Source organism: Notolepis coatsorum, assembly GCF_963971535.1.
Source record: "Notolepis coatsorum genome assembly, chromosome: 5".
Lineage (NCBI taxonomy): Eukaryota > Metazoa > Chordata > Actinopteri > Aulopiformes > Paralepididae > Notolepis > Notolepis coatsorum.
Genome location: NC_140169.1, coordinates 80,051,026 through 80,077,266, shown reverse-complemented (window position 1 = coordinate 80,077,266; position 26,241 = coordinate 80,051,026). Strand labels below are relative to the sequence as shown.

Below are 26,241 nucleotides of genomic sequence, written 5' to 3'. Positions count from 1 at the left end.
GAGGACAGAGAGACACTAGGTGAGGACAGAGAGACACTAGGTAAGAGACACTAGGTGAGGACAGAGAGACACTAGGTGAGAGACACTAGGTGAGGACAGAGAGACACTAGGTGAGAGACACTAGGTGAGAGACAGAGAGACACTAGGTGAGAGACACTAGGTGAGAGACACTAGGTGAGAGACAGAGAGACACTAGGTGAGAGACACTAGGTGAGGACAGAGAGACACTAGGTGAGAGACACTAGGTGAGAGACACTAGGTGAGGACTTAGAGACACTAGAGGACTTAGAGACACTAGGTGAGAGACACTAGGTGAGAGACACTAGGTGGGAGACACTAGGTGAGGACTGAGAGACACTAGAGGACTGAGAGACACTAGGTGAGAGACACTAGGTGAGAGACACTAGGTGAGAGACACTAGGTGAGAGACACTAGGTGAGAGACACTAGGTGAGGACTGACATTTACATTTAGTAATTTAGCTGATGCTTTTATCCAAATACTTGTATACTTCATCAGAGCATATATTTAGCATTTAGCATTTTTAGATTATATATTAGATTAGATTTAGACTATTGGATTATTAGATTTTATTACATGGCGTTTTCATATTCGCCGAAATGCTTGCTTGTGATTGGTCAATAGCCCCCCGACAGCGGTCATTATTAGACAATAATGACCGCTGTGGGACAATAATGACCGCTGTGGGACAATAATGACCGCTGTGCGCAGCTGTTCGCAATCAAGCCCACTGACACACACTGTTTCAGTGCAATTAGACACTGCCGGTGTTCTGCTGCCGGCGATGACAGGGGGCGGAGCGACGAGCGGAGCCAGAACGCAGCCAGAACCAGTGTTGCGAGTCGATGTAAAATTAATTGGGTATATTGTTAGTAAGTTAGCCATGTAATAAGCGGGATAATGTATAGCTATACTCGGTCATTGTCGCAAAATAATTGACCTTCACTGACGTTTAAAACACCTCGCCGAGGCGGCTCGGTATTTTAAACTCTGTGTCGGTCAATTATTTTGCGACAATGACCTCGTAGCTATACATTATCCCTTACATATATTGCATATATTTAGCTTTTATTTTTTAATTTTTAGATTATTATGTTAGATTAGATTTAGATTATATATTGTAACTATATTTATTGTAGGGCAATATAACTGAGAGGGCATACATACCCTCATCTTGCACCTTGTTTTACTTCTCCACTGTACTATAATTATGTGACCTGTACCTTTATGTCTTTTACTACCTGTACCTCCCCTCCCCCCTCCCCCATGCTGCTAGGAATATCTTATCTTATCTAAAGTGACTTACAAATTGCGTACAAGGGGTTCACCTAAGGGTCAAGCTTCGGGGGCCGAGATTCGATTGTAATTCGAAGCTTTGAGATAAAAAAAAAAAAATTATTAATTAAAAAAATAATTATGTTGTGGGACTTGTACAGCACTTTGTTCAACTTTGTCGGTGCTGTAAAGTTTAAACCTTTTTAAATCTTAGACAAACAAAACACTTTGCTTTCATGAAATATTGTAAGCCATCATTTGAGGCTTTATAAAAGCAGCACAATGAACACAAATCTGTCAGTGCCGAGTCCGACCTCATCTTAAATAACAAACAGCATTGCTTGTTGTAGTTAACAAAGAGAGGCAGAGTTGATTTTGCAAAAAAATAATAAAAGAATCATATTTATTTTATTTAAATTTTTTATAATCGAATTTTATTTTCATATTCGAATCCCATGCCCATCGAACAAAGCTTCGAAGTATGTTTATGAATATCAAATTGCCAATTTTAGTGGACCAATATGAACCTGGCACTGCAGTAAATTGCAATACACATTTGTTGATTTCCTGGAGCCAAGTGTTGCAGCTCACACGTTATTATGCTTGTTTTCAGACGAGGGTAAATGAATATGAGCCAATACACCCAATTTCTCCCCATTTTGCGCAGAGTGGATGAGGATCGAGTCAAGGTTAAATTGTATCCTCCTATGCTAGTTTAGTATGCTCGTTTAGTATGCTACACAGGAATCCTCTCTGTTGGGGGGGTAGCATTGCAGGTAGGCCTGCCGCGATAAGCAATAAATCGATTAATTGCCGTGATAATTAAAATGAATGCAATGATTTTGACGGGCGCGATTAATTGCTATTTGCGCGTTTGTTTTAATGAGGCGGAACCAGTGCCCCTTGCAGTCTCTCTCCGTGTGGGTTGGCAGCTGGCGTTACTACAGAGCACAGCACGGGAGCTCCGTGGGGCAGTAGCAACGCCACATAGCTTAACTACATTTCTCAATAGTGTTGCTCCTTTTAACCAAGTAGCGTTATTTGTAGTGTAACGTTAGAATAACACAGAATAACGTTAATACAATTACATGCATCATTGTTTACAATGAACGGGTGGGGCTAGTCAAAGGACTGGAGACGGGGACAAGTTAAACATGAATTAATTTATTATAACGGGTCGTTTTCGAGTCGTGCTGCAGTGCCTACGCACCACAGCTATTCTATTATAATACTGCTTTGACGCTTCCTCCTCATCGTTGATTGCATGTAGTAGCTGCATCTAACGTTAGTAGCTAACGTTAAAACTAAAAAACACAACCGGACGAGACAAGTTGTCGGCTAGGATAATCACAACAATACTTCCGGTCCGGTCGGTGGGCTTCAAAATAAAAGTCTTAAACACCGGAAAAGACGGAGCGGTGGGCTTCAAAATAAAAGTTTTGGGAAATAAATTTCTCAAAAAAATTCTCTAACCGGTCGCAATAATATCGCTTATCGCGATATTTTCGGGGGCAATTAATCGCCCAGCAAAATGTGTTATCGTGGCAGGCCTAATTGCAGGCGTTGCTGGCTGAGTTAGGTATGTTAGCCCCTGACTTGATGCTGACCTTATCAGATGACCCTTTGAACTGGATGTCATGTTCAGTTGCTATTGCATGCACTTATTTGTGTTTCATTACACGTATATGTACATGCTTATCAACTGTTTCGCCTGTTTTATTGCAACACTACTATCACCGACATCTAAGAAGGGAGATCCCCCTTTGAACGGCCCTTCTAAGGTTTCTCCCCTCCACATTGCCTGTCGTGCTTTTTTCCTATTGCTAGGTTTTTAGTGAGTTTTTCCTTACCTTCGCGTGGGGTATGTCTGGGAGTGTTGCATTCATTTATTTATTTTACATTTTATTTTGGATTTCCTGGTGTTATTGTCTTTGTTCTTGATTTATTGTGATGTTTCTTCTTGACTAATTAAAGAAGATGTGTCCGGCCCATGGGACATTAACGTGTGTTGTCGGGCCTTACAAATTAATTTGATTTGATTTAGATATAGAAGTTTTGGACAGGAATGCTGTTGCTATGGGAACAGTTTGGACACTGTTGCTAGGGGAACAGTTTGGACACAAGTGTATTTCCTGTCGGTTGTTATATTAGCAGACATTGCAACGGGACGTGTCCGGCCCATGGCGACATTAACGTGTGTTGTCGGGCCTTACAAATAAATTGTATTTGATTTGATTTGGATCTTACTGTATGCATCTGTATTTTACAATAATGTAAAATTGGCCTGTGTTCCTGAGACCTGCTTCATTGGGGGACAAGCGTACCATGTGACACAGCTCTGAAAGGGTGTTTTGCATACTAGATAAATAGGATGTGATTTGTGATGTGACTTTATACACAGCGATGGCGGCCAGTTACAGCAACAGCCAGGCCCTTGCCGTTTCCCAGTGTCAGGTTTGACAGTCTATCACAGACCTACACTGTTTCCCAGTCATACGTAACGTGACAGACTGACAGTCTATCAGCCAGACTTACACTGTTTCCCAGTCATACGTGACAGACTGACAGTCTATCAGCCAGACTTACACTGTTTCCCAGTCATACGTGACAGACTGACAGTCTACCAGACAGACCTACACGGTTTCAGTCCTACATGACAGTATATCTATCCATTCCTTCACTGTTCTCATATGACATTAGCTCGGTTTCCAGGCCTGTATTAATCCGTCTGCCTAACAGTTGAAATCCCCTTCTCCCATGTCTCATTGTGTGTCATTGTGAAAAATGTAATGCGGACCACATTACAATAAAACCAAGGAGGCTTCCAATTAAATTAGGCTCCATTTGCCTCCGAATTATGTGTTGCTGTAAATCCCAGAGACTCTATGCATGGGAATAGCTCTCATTAATTCCACATTCATTTCACCGTTTAGGCTTAACACGGTGGGCAAATTCATATTTATGGATATAATATATAATCCTAATTACTATTTTAATCGTGTTTTCATTGTTGTGAGTCAGCCTCTGAAAGTAATTCCTTTTTGCCACTGATAAGACAGATGCAGTCGCAGGATTCAGAACAGAGAGAACATCTCTCCCTCAAGACAGACGACACAGCAACACAGAGCACCGATCTCATTCCTCTCAAGGTGCTATCAATAAAGGGATTGAATTCCCTTGAGTGAGAGAGAGAGAGAGAGAGAGAAGGAGAGAGAGAATGAATTGCAGTTCTGGTTTTTGTGGGGGGAAATACATGGGCATTGGCAATTGCTTATGGGAGTCGGTCAATCAGTGATGGAGTGGTAAAACAACAGGTTGGCAGTGCGGAAGTTCAATGAATAATTAGAAAAGGGCCATTTGTGTATTATGGTCATTTGATTTGATACACCTCAAAATGGCTCTATAGTTTGATAATGTCGCCATGGAGACTGGAGACTGTACACAATACTGTTTTTTCATAGTTACATTGATTTGCTCCATTTCCTGATAAAATAAAATGTTCATATATCTTGCATCAATGTCATTACTATAATCTAGTTACCGGTAGTATATATGCTATGGATGGAAAAGATCAACTGAGTTAAGGTGAGTTTACCCTCCATTGCATCCCTGATGTACGCCGATTGATTGATTGATTGACTATATTGATCCCAGAAGAGAAATTAGGTGCACCATTAACTCCTACACAGATAAGAGAGTGTCATATTTGGCAGTTGTACACTCATCATGCATATAGTATAGTCACCTCCTAATCGGTTTTATACCCATTGTGCATTATAGTCACCTCCTAATCGTCCATCCATATGCTCATAGGACGTTAACCCTTTCACTACCACACTACCAAATGGTTAACCCTGTCACTGCAACAATACAGAAGGTCAACCCTTTCACTACCACACTACCAAATGGTTAACCCTTTCACTGCCACGCGTCAAATGGTTAACCCTTTCACAACCACACTACAGAAGGTTAACCCTTTCACTACCACACTAGACGGTTAACCGTCTCTAGTGTGGTTGTGAAAGGCTTAAGTATCAGTAGGTGTCTTTAGTCGTATACCTTCAATGTCTGTTAAAAAGCATGAATACACTTACTATCAATCAATGGACTAAAAGGAATGATATAGGAATACTAATAATATAATGTACTGTATTTGCAAATCTGGTATGTCATAAATGTATAGATGTAGCAGTACTGTCTATCTGTATGTCATGTATGTCATATATGTTATGATGAATTGAAAATGGGGGACCCTGATGTAAACAAGATGAAAGTATTTCTCTGGTCTGCATCTCCTTATCAATTCTATGTATTGAGCTGTACTGCACTGTACCCATTCTGCAATCTGTTAATAAAGTTTTCAATCAATCAATCAATCAATCAAAACCTTCTGTAGTAGTGTGGTAGTGAAAGGGTTAACCTTCTGTAGTAGTGTGGTAGTGAAAGGGTTAACCTTCTGTAGTAGTGTGGTAGTGAAAGGGTTAACCTTCTGTAGTAGTGTGGTAGTGAACGGGTTAACCTTCTGTAGTAGTGTGGTAGTGAAAGGGTTAATCTTCTGTAGTAGTGTGGTAGTGAAAAGGTTAACCTTCTGTAGTAGTGTGGTAGTGAACGGGTTAATCTTCTGTAGTAGTGTGGTAGTGAAAGGGTTAACCTTCTGTAGTAGTGTGGTAGTGAAAAGGTTAACCTTCTGTAGTAGTGTGGTAGTGAAAGGGTTAATCTTCTGTAGTAGTGTGGTAGTGAAAGGGTTAACCTTCTGTAGTAGTGTGGTAGTGAAAAGGTTAACCTTCTGTAGTAGTGTGGTAGTGAAAAGGTTAATCTTCTGTAGTAGTGTGGTAGTGAAAGGGTTAATCTTCTGTAGTAGTGTGGTAGTGAAAGGGTTAATCTTCTGTAGTAGTGTGGTAGTGAAAAGGTTAATCTTCTGTATGTGTGGTAGTGAAAGGGTTAATCTTCTGTAGTAGTGTGGTAGTGAAAAGGTTAATCTTCTGTAGTAGTGTGGTAGTGAAAGGGTTAACCTTCTGTAGTAGTGTGGTAGTGAAAATGTTAATCTTCTGTAGTAGTGTGGTAGAGAAAAGGTTAACATTCTGTAGTAGTGTGGTAGTGAAAAGGTTAACCTTCTGTAGTAGTGTGGTAGTGAAAGGGTTAACCTTCTGTAGTAGTGTGGTAGTGAAAAGGTTAATCTTCTGTAGTAGTGTGGTAGTGAAAGGGTTAATCCTCTGTAGTAGTATGGTAGTGAAAGGGTTAACCTTCTGTAGTAGTGTGGTAGTGAAACGGTTAATCTTCTGTAGTAGTGTGGTAGTGAAAGGGTTAATCTTCTGTAGTAGTGTGGTAGAGAAAAGGTTAACATTCTGTAGTAGTGTGGTAGTGAAAAGGTTAACCTTCTGTAGTAGTGTGGTAGTGAAAGGGTTAACCTTCTGTAGTAGTGTGGTAGTGAAAAGGTTAATCTTCTGTAGTAGTGTGGTAGTGAAAGGGTTAATCCTCTGTAGTAGTATGGTAGTGAAAGGGTTAACCTTCTGTAGTAGTGTGGTAGTGAAAAGGTTAACCTTCTGTAGTAGTGTGGTAGTGAAAAGGTTAATCTTCTGTAGTAGTGTGGTAGTGAAAAGGTTAATCTTCTGTAGTAGTGTGGTAGTGAAAGGGTTCATCTTCTGTAGTAGTGTGGTAGTGAAAAGGTTAATCTTCTGTATGTGTGGTAGTGAAAGGGTTAATCTTCTGTAGTAGTGTGGTAGTGAAAAGGTTAATCTTCTGTAGTAGTGTGGTAGTGAAAGGGTTAACCTTCTGTAGTAGTGTGGTAGTGAAAAGGTTAATCTTCTGTAGTAGTGTGGTAGTGAAAGGGTTAATCTTCTGTAGTAGTGTGGTAGTGAAAGGGTTAACCTTCTGTAGTAGTCTGGTAGTGAAAAGGTTAACGGGCAGAGTTTTACCGGGTTCTGTCCACAAGGACACCTTCAAACAGCAAGCAGTGCTACAATGAGCCAGATGTACAGATGAGTCCGGGTCGCCTGTATCAGTTCCGCAACCGTTCCTATTTCCGGGGTAGGCCTGATTGGCCGCGACAGGCACGTGACCCGCCGCGGTCACCCCCCGCGGCAGCCCCAGGATGCGGCAACGAGGCTGCTGTGTTTCAGCGCCGCTTTCCGCCTTCAACGCCGCCCGCAGCAGCAAATTTGCGCGAGCGCAGGATTATTTCAGTGTGTATCATGCAATCATTTATCATTTAACATTTGAAAGGCATACATTGTTGTATGAAATAAAATAGTATAGAGACATATGTACAGCGTTCGATGCAGAATAGAAGTAACTGAGTTACCATACAATATACAATACGCTATAGTGCAAAGCAGAAATGGGATGAGGTACAATTTACAGTAAGGTGATACTATGCAATGTACTAATATACAATACGGCTCACTTTTCCCACTTCAATGACAGAGCCGCTGTTTAATAATATTGTCGCGGCGGAGCTCCGTCGCGGCAGCATTATGTAGCAGTAATCCCCCCTTTTTTTACTATCGACAACTAGCTCAACTGGCAGCGCTGCCTTGCTGTGGATCCTCCGGTCCGTTGGTCACAAGTTCGATTCCCTTAAACTTTTTTTATTTTTTTTAACGTGCATTCTTTCGCCGGTTAAGTTTAGGCATGTTAACTTTAAGCATTGTTTCGGAGTTGCAGTGCAAATGCTTCTTACTGTTGCGCTCCAGAGACTGTTACTGTACCATACAATATACAATGCAATGTACCAATATACAATACGCTATAGTGCAAAGCAGAAATGGGATGAGGTACAATTTACAGTAAGGTGTATGCGTTGCAGTGCAAATGCTTCTTACTGTTGCACTCCAGAGACTGTTACTGTACCATACAATATACTATGCTTAAAGTTAACATGCCTAAACTTAACCGGCGAAAGAATGCACGTTAAAAAAAATAAAAAAAAGTTTAAGGGAATCGAACTTGTGACCAACGGACCGGAGGATCCACAGCAAGGCAGCGCTGCCAGTTGAGCTAGTTGTCGATAGTAAAAAAAAAGGGGGGATTACTGCTACATAATGCTGCCGCGACGGAGCTCCGCCGCGACAATATTATTAAACAGCGGCTCTGTCATTGAAGTGGGAAAAGTGAGCCGTATTGTATATTAGTACATTGCATAGTATCACCTTACTGTAAATTGTACCTCATCCCATTTCTGCTTTGCACTATAGCGTATTGTATATTGTATGGTAACTCAGTTACTTCTATTCTGCATCGAACGCTGTACATATGTCTCTATACTATTTTATTTCATACAACAATGTATGCCTTTCAAATTTTAAATGATAAATGATTGCATGATACACACTGAAATAATCCTGCGCTCGCGCAAATTTGCTGCTGCGGGCGGCGTTGAAGGCGGAAAGCGGCGGTGAAACACAGCAGCCTCGTTGCGCGTCCTGGGGCTGCCGCGGGGCGTGGCCGCGGCGGGTCACGTGCCTGTCGCGGCCAATCAGGCCTACCCCGGAAATAGGAACGGTTGCGGAACTGATACAGGCGTCCGGGTCTCCTGATTCAAAGACCGCACAGCACAACGCAGTAAACATTTGTTTTTAACAATAACATAAGGGGTAGGACATGGACATACAGGGCCGCCTGGGAGAAATGCGAGGCCCTGTGCGAGATTTAATGCGAGGCCCCCCCCCCCCCCAAAGGTAAAAAAAAAAAAAAAAAAAAAAAAATTATATATATATATATATATATATTTTTTTTTTTTTTTTTTTTTTTTTATATATACAGTCAACATATTCTTAAATAATAGCGCTGCCCGAGGCGGGGCATGATACAGTCAACATATAGCAAAAGAGAGAGCGAAAGAGAGCTCCCGTTCTACAGTCAATATACAGTGTACAGAGAGAGAGAGAGAGAGAACATGTGTTTGTCATGTGTGTGTGTGTTAGAGAGAGACTAGAGCATGTATGACAGATTCAAAAGGACAAAGATCAAAAGAGAGAGAGAGAGAGAGAGAGAGACACATTGGAAAGAAATTGAAATGCTATTTGGCCCTAAACAGAGAGTACACAGTGGCAGAATACCTGAGCACTGTGACTGAAGATCCTTGAGCACAGCCTAGCCATCGAGAAAGGCCGCCATAGGCAGACTGTGTGTGTTAGAAAGAGAGAGAGAGAACATGTGTGTTTGTCATGTGTGTGTGTGTTAGAGACTAGAGCATGTATGACAGATTCAAAAGGACAAAGATCAACACTTAAATCCAACAAGAAGAGCAGGGTATACCAGAGAAACCAAAGCAAGGAGCCAATGGCCGACATCAGCTAAATAGGCTAGCCAGGTACTCTGTGACACCAGGCCACACACAGCTTTGGCCAATGGCCCAACGCTACACAAGCTACACAAGCTACACAAGCTACACCATTCACACACAGCACATGTCGTATCTCCAAATGTTGTGAAGTAGCATATGTTTTGCCTGGAAAAAAACATCGTTATTAACAAAACATTCGGGAGGGGAAGGAAGTAAGAGTGGGGTAATGTCATGACATTTTCATTAATCTTAGTTACCTGCACGAGGGCGCAGGTCGAAAGGCCGCAACACAGGTCTCCACGTTGACGAAAGGCCTCAGCGCGCCTCCCTCCACCTTCGCTCCCCACCCCTCCCTCCTGGTATAGTACGGGGGGCCACGGCTCCGGCCGAGGAGACTGGGTGTGGGGAGGACGTGGTGGGCCGACAGCCAGCCAGCCAGCCCACACATGGCGTCTGGCTAACAGTTAGCTCAATCAGGCACGTGGCTCTATGTAGCTGCATACAGCCAGGTGCTTTCACCACCAGCACCAGGCACACACCGTTAGCGTTAGCTACTAGTAGTATTAGCTCGTCGACCAGTTTGGCTCCAGATAGAGAAAGACAGATCCACGGCGGGTATATAATCATATGTTGACTCACGGTCACTCACCATAACGCAGTATCAACGTGGAAGGAAACTTTCTTGGCCCCACGGTGTAATTTCTTCTTCTTCTTCTTCGAGTACTTTCCGGCAGACTGGACACCTTTCGGCGTATTGCTTCTTTTGAAAAGACATCCACTCGCCTCGCCGCATCATGGCTATCCCGACTGAACCACACGGGATAGCACTCAATATTATAACGTAGCTAAAGCTAACTAGCTGTCCCTGTCTTTAGCCGGGATGGCTAGCCTGACTGAACTGTCTAACATGCAACAACTTTCATCTTCAGTCCATCTGCCGAACGATGTCCTCTTCACCTTGGCTCGGATAAACTACAATGCTGCACGCGCGCCGCGCGGAATAGTCAGACGCTTTAGAATAGTGTAACCCCTCCCCTCATTGAAACCAATGCCTGCTGCAGAGCACCAGAGCTCCAATAGTGACCCAGGTGCAGACCCAGGAACATGTCATTCTACAAACGTGTCTAATGTGAAATATATAAGCATATAAGCAAAACTAGATTTTAGGTCTGTGATGAAAAAGGGCCTCGCGGGAAGGGGGGCCTCGCAAAAAAATAAAAAAAAAATAAAAAAAAATTATAAAAAATAATAAAAAAAAATAATTTTTTTTTTTTTTTTTTTTTTTTTTTTTTTTTTTGCGAGGCCCCCCTTCCCGCGAGGCCCTGTGCGACCGCACTGCTCGCACACCCCCTGAGGCGGCCCTGTGGACATATCAATTATTCTCATCTAGTAATTTGCTATAGCATTAATGATTAGGACATACAGCAACGGCATTACATAATAATCGAATGTACAGGTAAGACAAGACGGCTATGAGTTCTAAATTCAAATATGATATGATCTCTACAATATGGGCTACTACCTTGGTAGAATTACAGCCGATAATACCTGCGGTGTTATGAGCGACATAAGACATGAAATATAGCTGTAACTTGATCCTCACTAAATAAGCATGTTTAAGTTGAGTAGACCCGATGAGAGAGACAGTACGATTCTAAAGTAAGGTTATGGGTGTAAAGTTGAGGCACAAAATAGAGCATGAGCTTCAAATAACAACAACAATAATAACAACAATAATAATAATAATAATAATAACCATCAGCACCACCACCATCATCAATATCATCATCATAACCAGCATCACCATCATAAATAAAACTACATAAAGCTTTCAAAAGTAAGCGGTGATCTTCTTTACATGTTTGAATGAATGAATGAATGAATGAATGCATGAATGCATGAAAACTTTATTTAACAGATTGCAGAATGGCTACAGACTACAGACTACAGACTACAGTACAGTACTGCTCAATACACACAATTGTTAAGGGGATGCAGACCAGAGAAAGACTTCCGTCTTGTTTACATCAGGGTCCCCCATTTTCAATTCATGTTCAGAACATGTTTCATGAAAGTTCTGAAAACTCCTAATGTGACTAAATACAGAAGGACATGGAATCTAAAAGTACAAAATATTCGACTTGGTGTTTATACTCACTTGCTCCGACCAAGAACATGCCGCTGCCGAACAGCATCAGGACCACGGAGTTATTAACTAACACAAGCGGGCGAGCCATCGTCGTGTTCCTCTTCTGTTCCTCTTCTCTTCCAAAGATTAAAACGTGAATCCCGTAAAAATGGTACCCAGCTCGTCGTTTTTATAGCATGGTGAAATCAATCCTTTTCCAATAATCATTATCGAGCGACGAAGTGTGACCGAATCCAGGTATAGCCTATTTATTTAAATGTATAGAGAGTCGGTCAATTATGCATGTATCGGTATGTGACAAAATCTTATAAGCATTTCGCCAACGTGTCCATTATGAGGTTTCTTCGTTTCGATACTAATTCCATTATGTGTCCTTCGTTCAAATCAATGACCAACTATATAATAAGCGCCATCTCGGTCATCATCGGTGCGCTGGCACGGTGCGCAACTCATCCAGCCACCGACTGAAAGTTGGTTTAATCGCAAACGAGTGCCATCCTCAAAACTCCGCGTGCTCGTGCGGTGTGCGCGTGCATACAGGTAGCAAGGAACTGGTGCGTGCGCGCGTGCTCGTGGTGTCACACTCACAGGTACAGTAGCAGGGAATTTCCAGTGTGCCTTTTTTTTTTATCAGCGGGACTCTCGCGGCTGCTGCCTATTTCTTTCTTTATTTCTTCACTCGAGCAGACTTGTCGTTCCGCAGTGCAGCCCCGAGAGAGTCCCGTCTGCGTGTAGCTTATTCCCAGCGGAAGAGTGCGTCGCGTTTCTCTGATTGGCCATGAATGAATGAAAACTTTATTTAATAGATTGCAGAATGGGTACAATACAGTACGGCTCAATACATACAATTGTTAAGGGGATGCAGACCTGAGAAAGACGTTTGTCTTGTTTCCATCAGGGTCCCCCATTTTCAATTCATATAGACATTTATGACATACACAACATACATGACATTTATGGCATAGGGACATATAGGTATTTAGTACTGATACATTTGTGACATAATTAGTCCCTTGTTTGAGCCGAATCTGGGTTTAACATGATTTGTTGAGCTTCCTCTGGTGTAGTGGTTGTGGTATTCACTGACCTTTGGGAAGTATTTTGACATGTACATGGGCACCCCGGTCGTATAGTGTATCTTGTAGACCAGGCCCATTGCAAGTTGCTGTACTCTGTCGTCTACTCTAAGCCATCCTAGGTTGGCAAAGTGGGCAGGGGTGAGGTGGGTTCTGGGGTTCAGGTCAAGTAGTAGTCTGACCAGTTTGTTTTGTGATGTTTGTAATTTTGTTTTAAGCGCCTTTGAGGTGCTTTGGTACCATGAGGTGCATGCATAGTCATAGTACCCTTGAATGAGTGCTCCTGCCAGAGTCTTCAGGGTATTCTTGTTTACCAGAGAGGAGATCCGGTACAAGAATCTAGTTCGTTGGTTGACTTTTTTTATTACATTGGATGCCATTTTGTCACAGGAAAGATTTGCCTCTAGGATGGAACCCAGGTAGGTAATTTCGTCTTTCCTTGTGACAATATTGTCACCCACTGTAACTGAGAATCCGTCGGTCTTGCTGAGTTTGTTATTTGAACCGAAGAGAATGGACTCTGTTTTGCCCATGTGTAATGATAGTTTGTTATCAGCGAGCCATATGCAGATTTTGCCTAGTTCCTTGCTGAGGGTTTTTTCAACCTGCAATTTGTTCTTGTCAGAGACCAGCAGGGCTGAGTCGTCCGCAAACAGGAACAAGTTGCAGTCACAGGCTGACGACATGTCATTTGCATAAATTAGGAAGAGTAGCGGTCCTAGTATGCTTCCTTGTGGAACACCACAGCTCACTGTGAGGGGGGGGGGATAGAGTACCGTTTACCTCTACCATCTGTTCTCTCCCCTCCAGGTAGGATTGCATCCAGCTCACTGATAAGCTATCAAAACCAATTGCTTTTAGCTTGTCCATTAGAATGGAGTGATTGACAGTGTCGAAGGCCTTTTGTAGGTCCAGCATGACCATGCCGCAGTATTTGCCCGCGTCCACCTCTTGTTTGATGTGGTCGTTCAAATAGAGGAGGCATGTGTCAGTGGAGTGGGACGTTCTGAAGCCAGATTGGAATTCGTAGATTAGATTTTTTTCCGCCAAGTACTTTTCGACCTGTTCATAGACTATTTTCTCCATGACTTTCGAGATGGAGGTAAGAATAGAAACAGGGCGGTAGTTGCCTGGGTCTAATTTGCTGCCCTTTTTGTGTAGAGGGGTCACTCTCGCAATTTCGAAGTCCTTGGGGACGTGCCCCTGTTTTATAGAGAGGTTTATTATGTGTGTGATGACTGGGGTGATGGCGGCTGCTGCGTCTCTGAGGAATTTGGAGGGGATGTTGTCATGGCCAGTGGCCTTGTTCGGTTGGAGGGCGCTCAGTTTTTTGAGTACCTCATCGGTTGTTACCATTTCAAGTTTGAAGTCGTCTTTGTGGACCCCTAGGTTTTTGTAGTATGCTACTATGTGTTCTACCCCATAATGCCCTGAGTGGGAGGGTAGTTTGTTTACCAGTGTTGTGGCTATGTTTGTGAAGAAGATGTTTAAGTAATTGGCTACATCCAGCTTGTCTGTGATGAGCGTGTTGTCCGCCATGACGCCCATGTGACCGCGGCAGCGCGAGAGGGCGGCAGTGCGGAAATAGGCTGCATCCTCCACGTCAAGAAAGACAGACAGGCCATAGGCGGCGGATGGGCTTCAGGTCTAGGTAGACTGTATAGGGAAGGCCCCTCGCGCGCAGCGCGAAAAATGTGACCTTTTATTTTTGGTTGCACGCAAACTGTCCAGGTTCTGATTTCATATACACACACACTACTAGGCTATACTACAGCGAGCCCCACTCATTTATATATAGTGCAAATGAAGTGTTCAAATGAAGGCATCCAATAATATATGAACCATTGTCTTACCTTAATGCAGATAAATGCGACGTTTCGTCTTGGTGAGAATTGAATCACAAGTTGCAATGAAGTGAACGTTTTTCGTAATTTAGATCTGATCATGCTTTGAAAACAATGTACATACAGTAGCTCTAAAAAGTTTCCACGATTTGATGAACTCGGACTCTCATCATGTCCTCTTAGAGCAAGCCCTTGTTTGCCAAGATAAAACAACATACAGCTTCAGGTGATCGGTATGCCTCTCCTTGCTTCTCTACAAAGCGATCGGCGGGCTGAAATTCAGAACACAGATGTTTGCTTTACTCTGCCTGCGGGATCAGGATGATCATGTGAATGATGTGATTGGCCACATTATTTAACCTGAGCCTATGCGTGATTGGTTACTGCCTGTACCTGGAATGTTAAACGCTGCCACCGATTGACACCTTCGTCGTTGACACCTCGGCCAGCCGGCTGCAGCACAAGACACACACAATAGCCAGCAGCCTGCGCATATATATTATATACATTTCAAGATTCCGAGCATAATATGCTGGGTAGGCATAGCCCCCCCTAGCCTTAATATACGCGCCGCCTATGCAGACAGGCATTCTCTGTGACTAACCCTAACCTTAACCAACTCCGAAATAATGCCTAACCTTAACCCTCCCTAACCTTAACTTAACCCTAACCTTAACCAACTCCGAAATAATGCCTAACCTTAACTTAACCCTAACCTTAACCAACTCCGAAAGAATGCCTAAACTTAACCAGCGGAAGAATGCACGTTTATAATGCACGTTTATAGCGAGAGATGAAAAAAAAATTTAATTGAAGTGATTCAAACTTGTGACCAACCGCACCGCAGGCTCCACAGCACGGCGGCATACCAGTTGAGCTAAGCGTCAAATGAAAAACATCTGGGATTACGGCTACATAAGGCCGCAAGCTCTGCCGCTCCGCGGGGCGTGTCGCAGACGCGCAGCCAATCAGGGAAAACGCGGAAGCACTCGGCAGCACTCTTCCGCTGGGAATAAAGAATAGGCGTCCCGCGTGTCTGTGCCCCAAAACGACCACAAGCTCCTTATTGTCTCCCCAGGTTTTTGGCACAAGTTCTGTTTGATTGATTGATTGATTGAAAACTTTATTAACAGATTGCAGAATGGGTACAGTACAGTACAGCTCAATACATACAATTGTTAAGGAGATGCAGACCAGAGAAAGACTTTCGTCTTGTTTACATCAGGGTCCCCCATTTTCAATTCATCATAACATATATGACATACATGACATACAGATAGACAGTACTGCTACATCTATACATTTATGACATACCAGATTTACAAATACAGTACTGTTTGTGATACAAAAAGAGTCCAGAAAAGAGAGTACATTTGAGGTAGAAACTGTACATTGGAGGATGTTGGGTAGGTGGGGGGGGGGGTTGGGTGGGTCATCATTGGATGTCCAATCGGTTTAACGCCTATAGTGTATACAGCGTGGCTCTAACACTGCTCGTGGCTCTAACACTGCTCGTGGCTCGTGGCTCGTGGCTCGTGGCCATGCAGCTCACCCCCTCAAAAGACATAAAGAACGAAATCCTGACATGTGAGTGAAGCAGACCCGGCTGCCTGTATATTTTCCCCAACGGAGTTTCACTTCCGCGTTCGGTTTGCGCGATCTGATTGGCCACTGACGTTTCTCTCAGCGCCAATCGCGTTACTCCTAACAAACTGGTTAAGCTTGGCGACTCTTTCGAAGTCGCTCTCTTTCGAAGTTTGTTAAGTTAGGGTTAGTTGGTTAAGGTTAGGGTTAGGGTAACAGCCTGCTGGCGCGATTGTTAGGAGTTTTTTGATTGATTGATTGAAAACTTTATTAACAGATTGCAGAATGGGTACAATACAGTACGGCTCAATACAACTTTTGTTAAGGGGATGCAGACCAGAGAGACTTTCGTCTTGTTTACATCAGGGTCCCCCATTTTCAATTCATCAGGACATATATGACACACATGACATACAGATATACAGTAACGCGATTGGCGCTGAAAAAACGTCAGTGGCCAATCAGATCGCGCAAACCGAACGCGGAAGTGAAACTCTGTTGGGGAAAATATACACGCGGCCCGCCTGCAGAAACAAGTGGGGGGGGGGGGGGCATTAAATGTTCTGAAGGGGGGGGGGGGCACTGTTTCAGCTGGGACAGCGGCGCTGTGGCTTGCTTGGCGCTGCCCACGGTGCTGAACTAAACAGCAGGGAGGCAACTGAAAAATCGAATTTCTCTCTAGCCATATTTTCATATGAATCGATATCGGAAAATATATATATATAAAAAAAAAAATCGAAATTATTATTATTCTTTTATTTTTTGTGACCTGCAACAGGGCAGTTTTAAAACCAGAGACAGTGGACAGCCTTGTCTTTCTTGCCTGCAATGGCTTTGCTTGTCCAAATGACAATACTGACCAAATTGAGATTTATTTTTCTCTTGTCCATTTATTTTGTTTGCTTTCTAATTTAAAATACAGTTTGAAACAGTCTGTACACAGTAAACTGTGTGCTAGCAGAGCTAGTCTCCAGTCACGAGTCACGGTGCACATGTGCGGTGGTTTGTCCACCAAAAAAGCACCAAAAGATAGAAAAGAAACTAGCAGAGCCAGAACTGTTCAACTCCCCTGGAGCCACAGCCAGCAGAGAAGTCTGTTTACTTTCGCTTTTAAACCAGCTGCAGCCTGAGAACTGGAGTGTGAGGGGCTGTAACACTAAAGATGGTGGCAACGACAAAGAATTGCTGCAAAATAAACATACATCTGTTGTTAATACTTATAACAATATCGATAATTAGCGATATCGAGTGATATGATATCGTTATCGATATGATTATAGAATATAGAATAGCAGGCCTATAAATAACCTTATTATGGCACACATCTATAGATCGGGCCAAATCTCTCCTTTCCAATTAATGGCAAAGTTCAATCTGGATTTAGTATCACAAGGCGCCCCTGTGCAGCAAAAACCGTGAATGAAATCTACTGTAAGTACAGTTACTTTTTTATAAATGTATATATGAGAAAGAAGAAAGACACGCTAGAAGTCAGATGATTGACAGGGGCTGGCGTGATTTCTATACTCATATTTCACTAGTAATAACACTTAAAAATCATTGGTAAACAAACGTAGTGCTGAAAATTATACATTTTGACTGCGGTTTTGACTGGGTTAGGGTCTTTACTCTTGGCTACATTTGAAAATAAAACGGGACTGCACCACAGGACAGCAGAAAACCTTCCCAATTTACTGCTGGCAACTCAATCAATATCTGAAAAGAAAATTCTTACTGTCTTTTTCTATGCTATTATGTCTATACTAATATCTACTATGTATTATGCTACTATGCCTATATTACTGCCTACTATATTCTGTCTATACTACTATATCTACTAATACTACGCTATTATGCTACTACCATGCTAATGTGTGTCTACTGTGTATTCAGAGTGAATCATTCAAGTTCGGAACTGCTAGCCAAACAAAGCTTAGCTGCCAGAGATGGACCCCTCCTGCTGACTTGTTGTACACAATTTGTAAGTCGCTCTGGATAGAAGCGTCAGCTAAATGAATAAATCACATAAAACACATGGGCGCATTCCAGGCTGCTGCTTGGTATGGATGACGTCCTTCTAATCTGGCCTACATGATCGCTGGTTCCCAAAAAAGATTCTGTCAAGGACCACCAAACCGATAACAAATTATTCTAGAGACCCCCATCTGAGAAGATACCGGTTGTTTGAAATTATTGAGTTCAGAGTTGAGGAGATAACAGTAAGAGACCTATTTATTAGATTAGATTAGATTCAAATGTATTGTCATCATACAGCATAGGCCTACAGTACAATGAAAAGAGGTTTGGCATCCAACCAGAGTGCAAATGTAACAGTTTATTGTTTATTAAAAAGGAGGCCCATTAGCTGATGCCAATGGCACCAGCTAGTCTCCCTGGGGTCCGAACGAAGTCCCACATATCAATATATACACATACAAATATACATACACACGCACACACACACGCACACGCACATATATACATGTACTGTATACACATACACACACATACATATACACGTATACATACATAGGGCTGACCCCTATTAATCGATTAGTCGACTAATCGGTCGAAAGGAGCCGTAGTCGACTGGCCAACCTCTTAGTCGAATATAATTTAAAAAAAATTAAATTAAAATTAAAAATTAAAAAAAAATCATTCTTTCCAAAAGAAAAGAGGCATAGAAGCGTGGCTAACGCTAATGGCATGCATACCAGAGGCTAACTGCCTACGAAAACAGGCACAGAGGCACTGAAAGAGGATTTCACCCGTCTAATGAACACACTAGACTAGACAAATATCAAGATGTGTCCATCAGTGGACCCATTGCATGCTTTTGCAGAGGACAAGAAGCCTTCAGTCGACTCCTTCAGACATTAAGCACCCCCACAGCCCAAATGGAATGATAAAACATTTAAAAAAAATTTATTAAATAAAATTAAATTAAATATTATACTTTATTTTTTTTTATTTTTTTTTAAGTCGACCAATAGTCGACTAACGGCAAATTTTGGCCAATCCTAGTCGACCATCCAAATCCTTAGTCGGGGACAGCCCTAATACATACACATACATACACATATACACACACACTATATACATATACACATACACATGCACACACACACACACATTCAGTACACAATACAACAACTTAACTTATTACAATCCAAAAAAAGATATCATACAAAAGAAAGAAAAAAACAATATTGCACATGAAAGATGAAGAGCTACTCCTTGCCTGTAAAGGGCATCATTACCATCTTCAGCTTGTCACAGTTAAGAAAATAATAAGAACAAATGATTAAAAACATAAATGTAACAGTAAAGTGCAATAGACAATGTACAGGTGATTAAACTGGATATAAAATAAGATATATAAATGAGTACTACTGCTAATAAGATGTACAGTATGTACAGTGTTATAGTATTATTGGTATAAATACACTATGGTGGTAATAATAATAATAATAATAATAATAATAATAATAATAATAATAATAATAATAATAATAATAATAATAATAATAATAATAATAATAATAATAATAATAATAATAATAATAATAATAATAATAATAATAGATTGGATTTTAAGAGAGAAGCGCCTTTCTCAGACTCAAGGACACTGTACAAGGAAAGGATGGAAAAAACAAGAAATAAAATTGAAAAAATATAATAAAATACATAAAAGATCTGTGTATAGTAACAACAAGAAAAAACAAATAAGATAAAAGAGATACAAAAAAATAAAAAAGGAGGCAAGTTCTGTCCAATTGGATGAAGTGGTTGAAATTAACAAACAAACAAACAACAAAACAAAACAACGGAATCTGTGGCTTTAAAAAAAAGTCAGGGGTGGGCTACTTGGGAGCGGGGCCGTGTTGCGTGAAGGCAAGTGTGAACAGGTGGGTTTTTAGCTTGGTTTTGAAGAGGTTGATGATGTCAGAGCCTCGGATGAGGGGGGAGAGGGAGTTCCACAGTCTGGGGGCAGCTGCAGCGAAAGCTCGGTCTCCCAGTGTGGAACGCCTGGTGCGGGGGATGGTGAGGAGGTCGGAGTTGGAGGATCGGAGGCCTCGTGCTGGAGTGTAGGGGTGGAGTAGGTTGGTCAGATAGGGAGGGGCCAACCCGTGCAGGGATTTGTAGGTGAGGAGGAGGATCTTGTAGGGGATTCGGTAGTTGATGGGGAGCCAGTGTAAGTCATACTGGCCAGTGGTATAACTAGTAAGATTAGGTAAAAGATATGTATATATATATATATAGTATCTCTACAGGTATGTAAAAAGGATTATACATGCAGTTATATACAGACAGATGTGGACAAATATATACAGTAAATATATATACAGCATTATTGTACATGCTATAGGCCTGTCCCCTACTAAGGATTTGTATAGTCGACTTTGATTGGCCAAAATGTGCAGATAGTCGACTGGTAGTTCTTTTCTTTTTTGCTTGCGCATGCTGCGTGCACCTACAAACGGTGCTGTCCATGGTTCTGAATTCATACAATGCACACCCACTAGGCTACTACAGCGAGCCCAACTCATTTAATATATAGTGCAAATTAACTGTTCAAATTAAGGCATCCAATATGATTAATCAATATGTTTTATCGGGACGCGTTCAGTTTGGTTGAGCTGCAGGTTCCAAATCTTCCATCATTCAAATGCCTTGCAGCTAGGCGCCAAACGCCTGAGCCCCTCCTAATCATTTCCATCTACAGAAACCCCCCAAGGCCAAGTCAACCTTCATACCTGACCTGACTTCTCAAACCTCCTCTCAACCCTGTGCCCCACCTTCTCCAAACGGGTAGTCCTTGGTGACTTTAACATCCACGTCGATGCCCCAAAGTCCACACTGGATGTCGACTTCCTTAACCTTCTGGACTGCCTTCCGCTTATTCAACATGTTAAAGGACCAATGCATTATCGCGGACACACCCTCGATCTCGCCATCACTGGAGATGTTACTGTTGCTAACACCCAGGTTCAAGAGCTCGGCATCTCTGACCACCAGGTGGTGCTGGTGGACACCATTATTCCTCCGCCAGCGTCTCGAACCAAGCGCTCCATAACTTTCCGCAAGATCAAGGACATTGACATGTGACCTGCTCTCATCTACCCTTTGTCTGGCACACTGTGATCATCTCCATTGTCTTCAGAACCGGGTATTGCGATCCTTACTCTCCGACAAGGTGTACCTACAGCCTGTGGCAGGAAGATTGTTTGTTTAGAGTGTAACTGGTGTGTTCTGAAGCAGTCCGATCAATTCCATTGATGGAAAGTGGTGTAGGTGTGCGTATCTAGGTCACTCGTATTAATAGGATTTATTTGAGCCTATACAGAATAATTTAGCAGTCAAGTAAATTGTTCCCCACCATCTGGTTGCGTTGCTATGGTTTTTTATTTTCAATTTTTTTAGATTCGTTTTTTGGCATTGTTACTGCTTTATTCCGGACAGGCCAGAAAGAGAGGAAGGTTGGGAGAAGACATGCGGCAAAGGTCGCCGGGTCGGGGAGTCGAACCCGAGACGTCTGTGTTGCACTGCAGCGCAGCTACATGGTGCGCCACCCTGGCACCCAGTTGCTATGGGTTTTTATGGGCTCATCAGCCATCTTCATATTGGAGCAGTTTGAGAACCTTTTGTAAAAGAAACGAGACACCATGCTATTCGATTATTGAGTTACCATGATCGCTGTCTATTTGTAGAAAGACAGTTTTCTGACATTTAGTTAATTTAGTTCAAGAGAGTTTGCTGCAGCAGAGAGCTTCCAAGACCAGAAAAGAGGGGTTATATTCAGAGTACCTCCAAGCTCAGGAAAGAGGGGTCCTATTCAGAGAACCTCCAAGTCTAGAAAAGAGGGGTCCCATTCAGAGAACCTCCAAGTCTAGAAAAGAGGTGTCCTATTCAGAGAACCTCCAAGCTCGGGAAAAGAGGGGTCCTATTCAGAGAACCTCCAAGCTCGGGAAAAGAGGGGTCCTATTCAGAGAACCTCCAAGCTCGGGAAAGAGGGGTAAAAGCTCTATGGCTCTGGAAAATGTAAAAGCTTGAAATAGATTATCTGTATTTCTGTTAACGAGAACTTCAAGTGCCAATCGCAAATATCTCAAATATGGGGCTGGCGTTGTCCAGTTGACATTACATATCATGATGGCTATGATAGCGTTAGCTAAAGCTACTGCATGTATATATATATACCTAGGTTCCATCCTAGAGGCAAATCTTTCCTGTGACAAAATGGCATCCAATGTAATAAAAAAAAGTCAACCAACGAACTAGATTCTTGTACCGGATCTCCTCTCTGGTAAACCCTGAAGACTCTGGCAGGAGCACTCATTCAAGGGTACTACGACTATGCTTGCACCTCATGGTACCAAAGCACCTCAAAGGCGCTAAAAACAAAATTACAAACAAAACAAACTGGTCAGACTACTACTTGACCTTACTCCTAGAACCCACCTCACCCGTGCCCACTTTGACAACCTAGGATGGCTTAGAGTAGACAACAGAGTACAGCAACTTGCAATGGGCCTGGTCTACAAGATACACTATACGACTAAGGTACCCTTGTACATGTCAAAATACTTCCCAAAGGTCAGTGAATACCACGACCACAACACCAGAGGGAGCTCAACAAATCATGTTAAACCCAGATTCGACTCAAACAAGGGACTAAACACGTTTCGCAATTATGCCACATCAATGTGGAACGCCCTACCCAAAGCTGTAAAGGAATGTGAATCCCTACCCACATTCAAAACCGCTCTTAAAGAGCACCTACGGGAGGCTGCAATTCGAAACTGGCCACCTTAATGTCCAACCCCCCCCACCCCCACCCCCTCCTAATAGACAGTCTCCTCCCCACCGTATGTATATATTCTCTCCCCACCGTATGTATATTTCTCTCCCACCCCCTCCTAATGTACAGTCTCCTCCCCACCGTATGTATATATTCTCTCCCCACCGTATGTATATTTCTCTCCCACCCCCTCCTAATGTACAGTCTCCTCCCCATTATATGTATATATTCTCTGTTAGGATCTATGGGTAACAGTACTGTATATTTGCATATCGTATATGTCACAAATGTAACAGTACTATATACCTGTATGTCATGTATGTCCCTATGCCATAAATGTGAGGCCAGCCAGCCAATCAATCTCCTGCTCCCTCCAGCGGCACATCCCGGCTGCGTAAGAAAGAGGGACTTCATGTGTAGACTTCAAGACTGAAATAGACTGAAATAGATCTGGCGGGCCCGCACTCGCCTGCTGTCACTGGCCCCAGCACATATCACCATCCCCACAGGACGGCTCCCCACGCTCTCACCGGGACTCCATGGACCTCATCTAAGCAGGGAAGAAGGGACAGCATGGCGCAGTACTGCAATAGGAGATTCCAATACATATAACAGTCGGATATGCACCACCTCCTAATGGACAGTCTCCTCCCCACCGCATGTATATATTCTCTCCCCGCCGTATGTATATTTCTCTCCCACCCACCCACCCCCTCCAAATGTACAGTCTCCACCCCACCGTATGTATATTTCTCTCCCACCCACCCACCCCCTCCTAATGTACAGTCCCCTCCCCATCATATGTATATACTCTGTCAGGATCTATGGGTAACTGTACTGTATATTTGAATACCGTTTATGTCACAAATGTATCAGTACTAAATACCTGTATGTCCCTATGCCATAAATGTCATGTATGTTGTGTATGTCATAAATGTCGATATGAATTGAAAATGGGGGACCCTGATGTAAACAAGACAAACGTCTTTCTCTGGTCTGCATCCCCTTAACAATTGTGTGTATTGAGCCGTACTGTATTGTACCCATTCTGCAATCTGTTAAATAAAGTTTTCATTCATTCATTCACTTGCCTGTTAAAACGGCCAGGTAAGCATCTAGGTCCTCATCAGGACCATCGCTGGGCGTGTCCTCCTCTCAGGGTCCCGCAGGTACATCAGCACACACACCAGACAGACACACACACCAGACAGACACACACACACACACACACACACACACACGCACGCACGCACGCACGCACGCACGCACGCACGCACACACACACACACACACACACACACACACACACACACACACACACACACACACACACACACACACACACACACACACACACACACACACACACACACACACACACACACACACACACACACACACACACCTGTGACATCTCCTGAGCCGTTCAGCCATTGCGTAGTGTGATGTGTGCCTGGTGCCAGTGTATGGCAGCCATTGAGTGTCTATAAAAGCGCTATAAAACAGTCTCACAATCCAAAGATTCTGGGTTTGAAATTGAATCCGGACAGGTACCATGTCTTTCATGACTTTTCTTAGCATTTCCTGGCAGATAACAAGATTAAGTTAAGCTCCAAACAAGAGACAGTTTTACAGCACAATATTGATGTCAATAAGAGATTTGATGGGATACATTTTAGAATTTCAGGTTCCATGTATTTCAACTTTAAATATAAGAAAACATCCATATAAGCTATCAAGCTCAGCTAGTCAAGTGTCTACCTACAGGCTTCTTAAAGCAGTCTCACAATCCACAAATGATGGGTTTGAATGAGGGATGTCCGATATTATCGGCCGACCGATATTATCGGCCGATATCGGCAGTAAAATGTGATATCGGAAAATATCGGTATCTGTAAAAAAAACAAAAAAAACAATAATTTTTTTTCTTTTTTTTTTACATTTATTTAACCTTTATTTACCCAGGCAAGCAAGTAAGAACCAATTCTTATTTAATTTATTGTCAAAATTATGCATGTTGGTTTAATTCAACAACAAGAGATATGTAATGTTAATCTTTACTTTTTTAATGATCATATTTTGCACAGATAATGCTTACATTTAGAAAGCCTTTTGAATGCATCCAGTGAAATTATTAGTTACCTGAAATTATTCAGTTTCTTTGGGGTGAAACCCTGCATATATCGGTATCGGAAATTAAGAGTTGGACAATATCGGAATATCGGTATCGGTAAAAAAAGCCAATATCGAGCATCCCTAGTTTGAATCCAGATAGGTACCATTTCATGACTTTTCTTAGCATTTCCTGGCAGATAACAAAATGAGAGTTAAGCTACAGTACAAATATGAGACAGTTTCGGTACAAAATGTTACAATGGTACAACACATACATATAATACTTATGACTTTATGTTATACAAAACGGTCTAAAGTAACCACGCCACAGGAAAAACAGTGGGTGTAGAAACAACAAACAGACACAAAGACGTTAGAATGCTCTTTGATCAAGTATCGCAGTTTACATGTTTACAAGTCACCTTTTTATCAAATTACCTCATCCAGGCTCTGTACAGTATGTTTTAGTGACTCTGGAGCACAGCTGGTCCTGTGACTGATCATCTTTCTTCTCAGAGTTTTAACAACATGCACCTCTGTGACATTGCATCATCTAGGTCGTCCTCGGATGGGCCCTCCCTCGGTGCTTCCATCATCCCAATCCTCCATGCATGTTTCAGGTGAACAATATGTTTGTTTCTTGTTTGTCCCTATTTATCTAGTCCTGCTACTGTATTACAATGCAGAAGAAGGGAGTGGCTACTTGGCAGGAGAAGAAGACAGAAATACAGTATGTGTGTGGGGTTGTGGCGTAGTAGTAGTGGTGGGGGTGGGGGTGGGGGACAGCAAATCATTGTAAAGCCCTGTAAACTCACAAGTGTTCGCTAGAGCAACAACAGAGAGGCTTAATAGGTCCTGGCCTGTCGGCTTGTTCACAGTTCATTAGGCTTGTGGCTGAGGGACATATGCACACACACACACACACACACACACACACACACACACACACACACACACACACACACACACACACACACACACACACACACACACACACACACACAGACACAGACACAGACACAGACACAGACACACACACACACACACACACAAACACACACGAACACACACACACACGAACACACACACACG

General features: G+C 42.5%; 1 protein-coding gene across 1 annotated transcript in view; it reads right to left on the bottom strand.

Annotated features, from left to right (window-relative positions):
* fndc4a (fibronectin type III domain containing 4a) overlaps positions 1 to 11,853 on the bottom strand; it is a gene marked incomplete at its 3' end in the record, with an annotated part of 199,307 nt that extends 187,454 nt beyond the window's left edge. The window contains exon 1 of the mRNA XM_084314153.1: positions 11,738 to 11,853. Coding sequence (XP_084170279.1) covers positions 11,738 to 11,816 — 79 coding nt within the window. The 5' untranslated portion in view covers positions 11,817 to 11,853. The remainder of the gene's footprint in view (positions 1 to 11,737) is intronic.
* Positions 11,854 to 26,241: the final 14,388 nt, after the last annotated feature.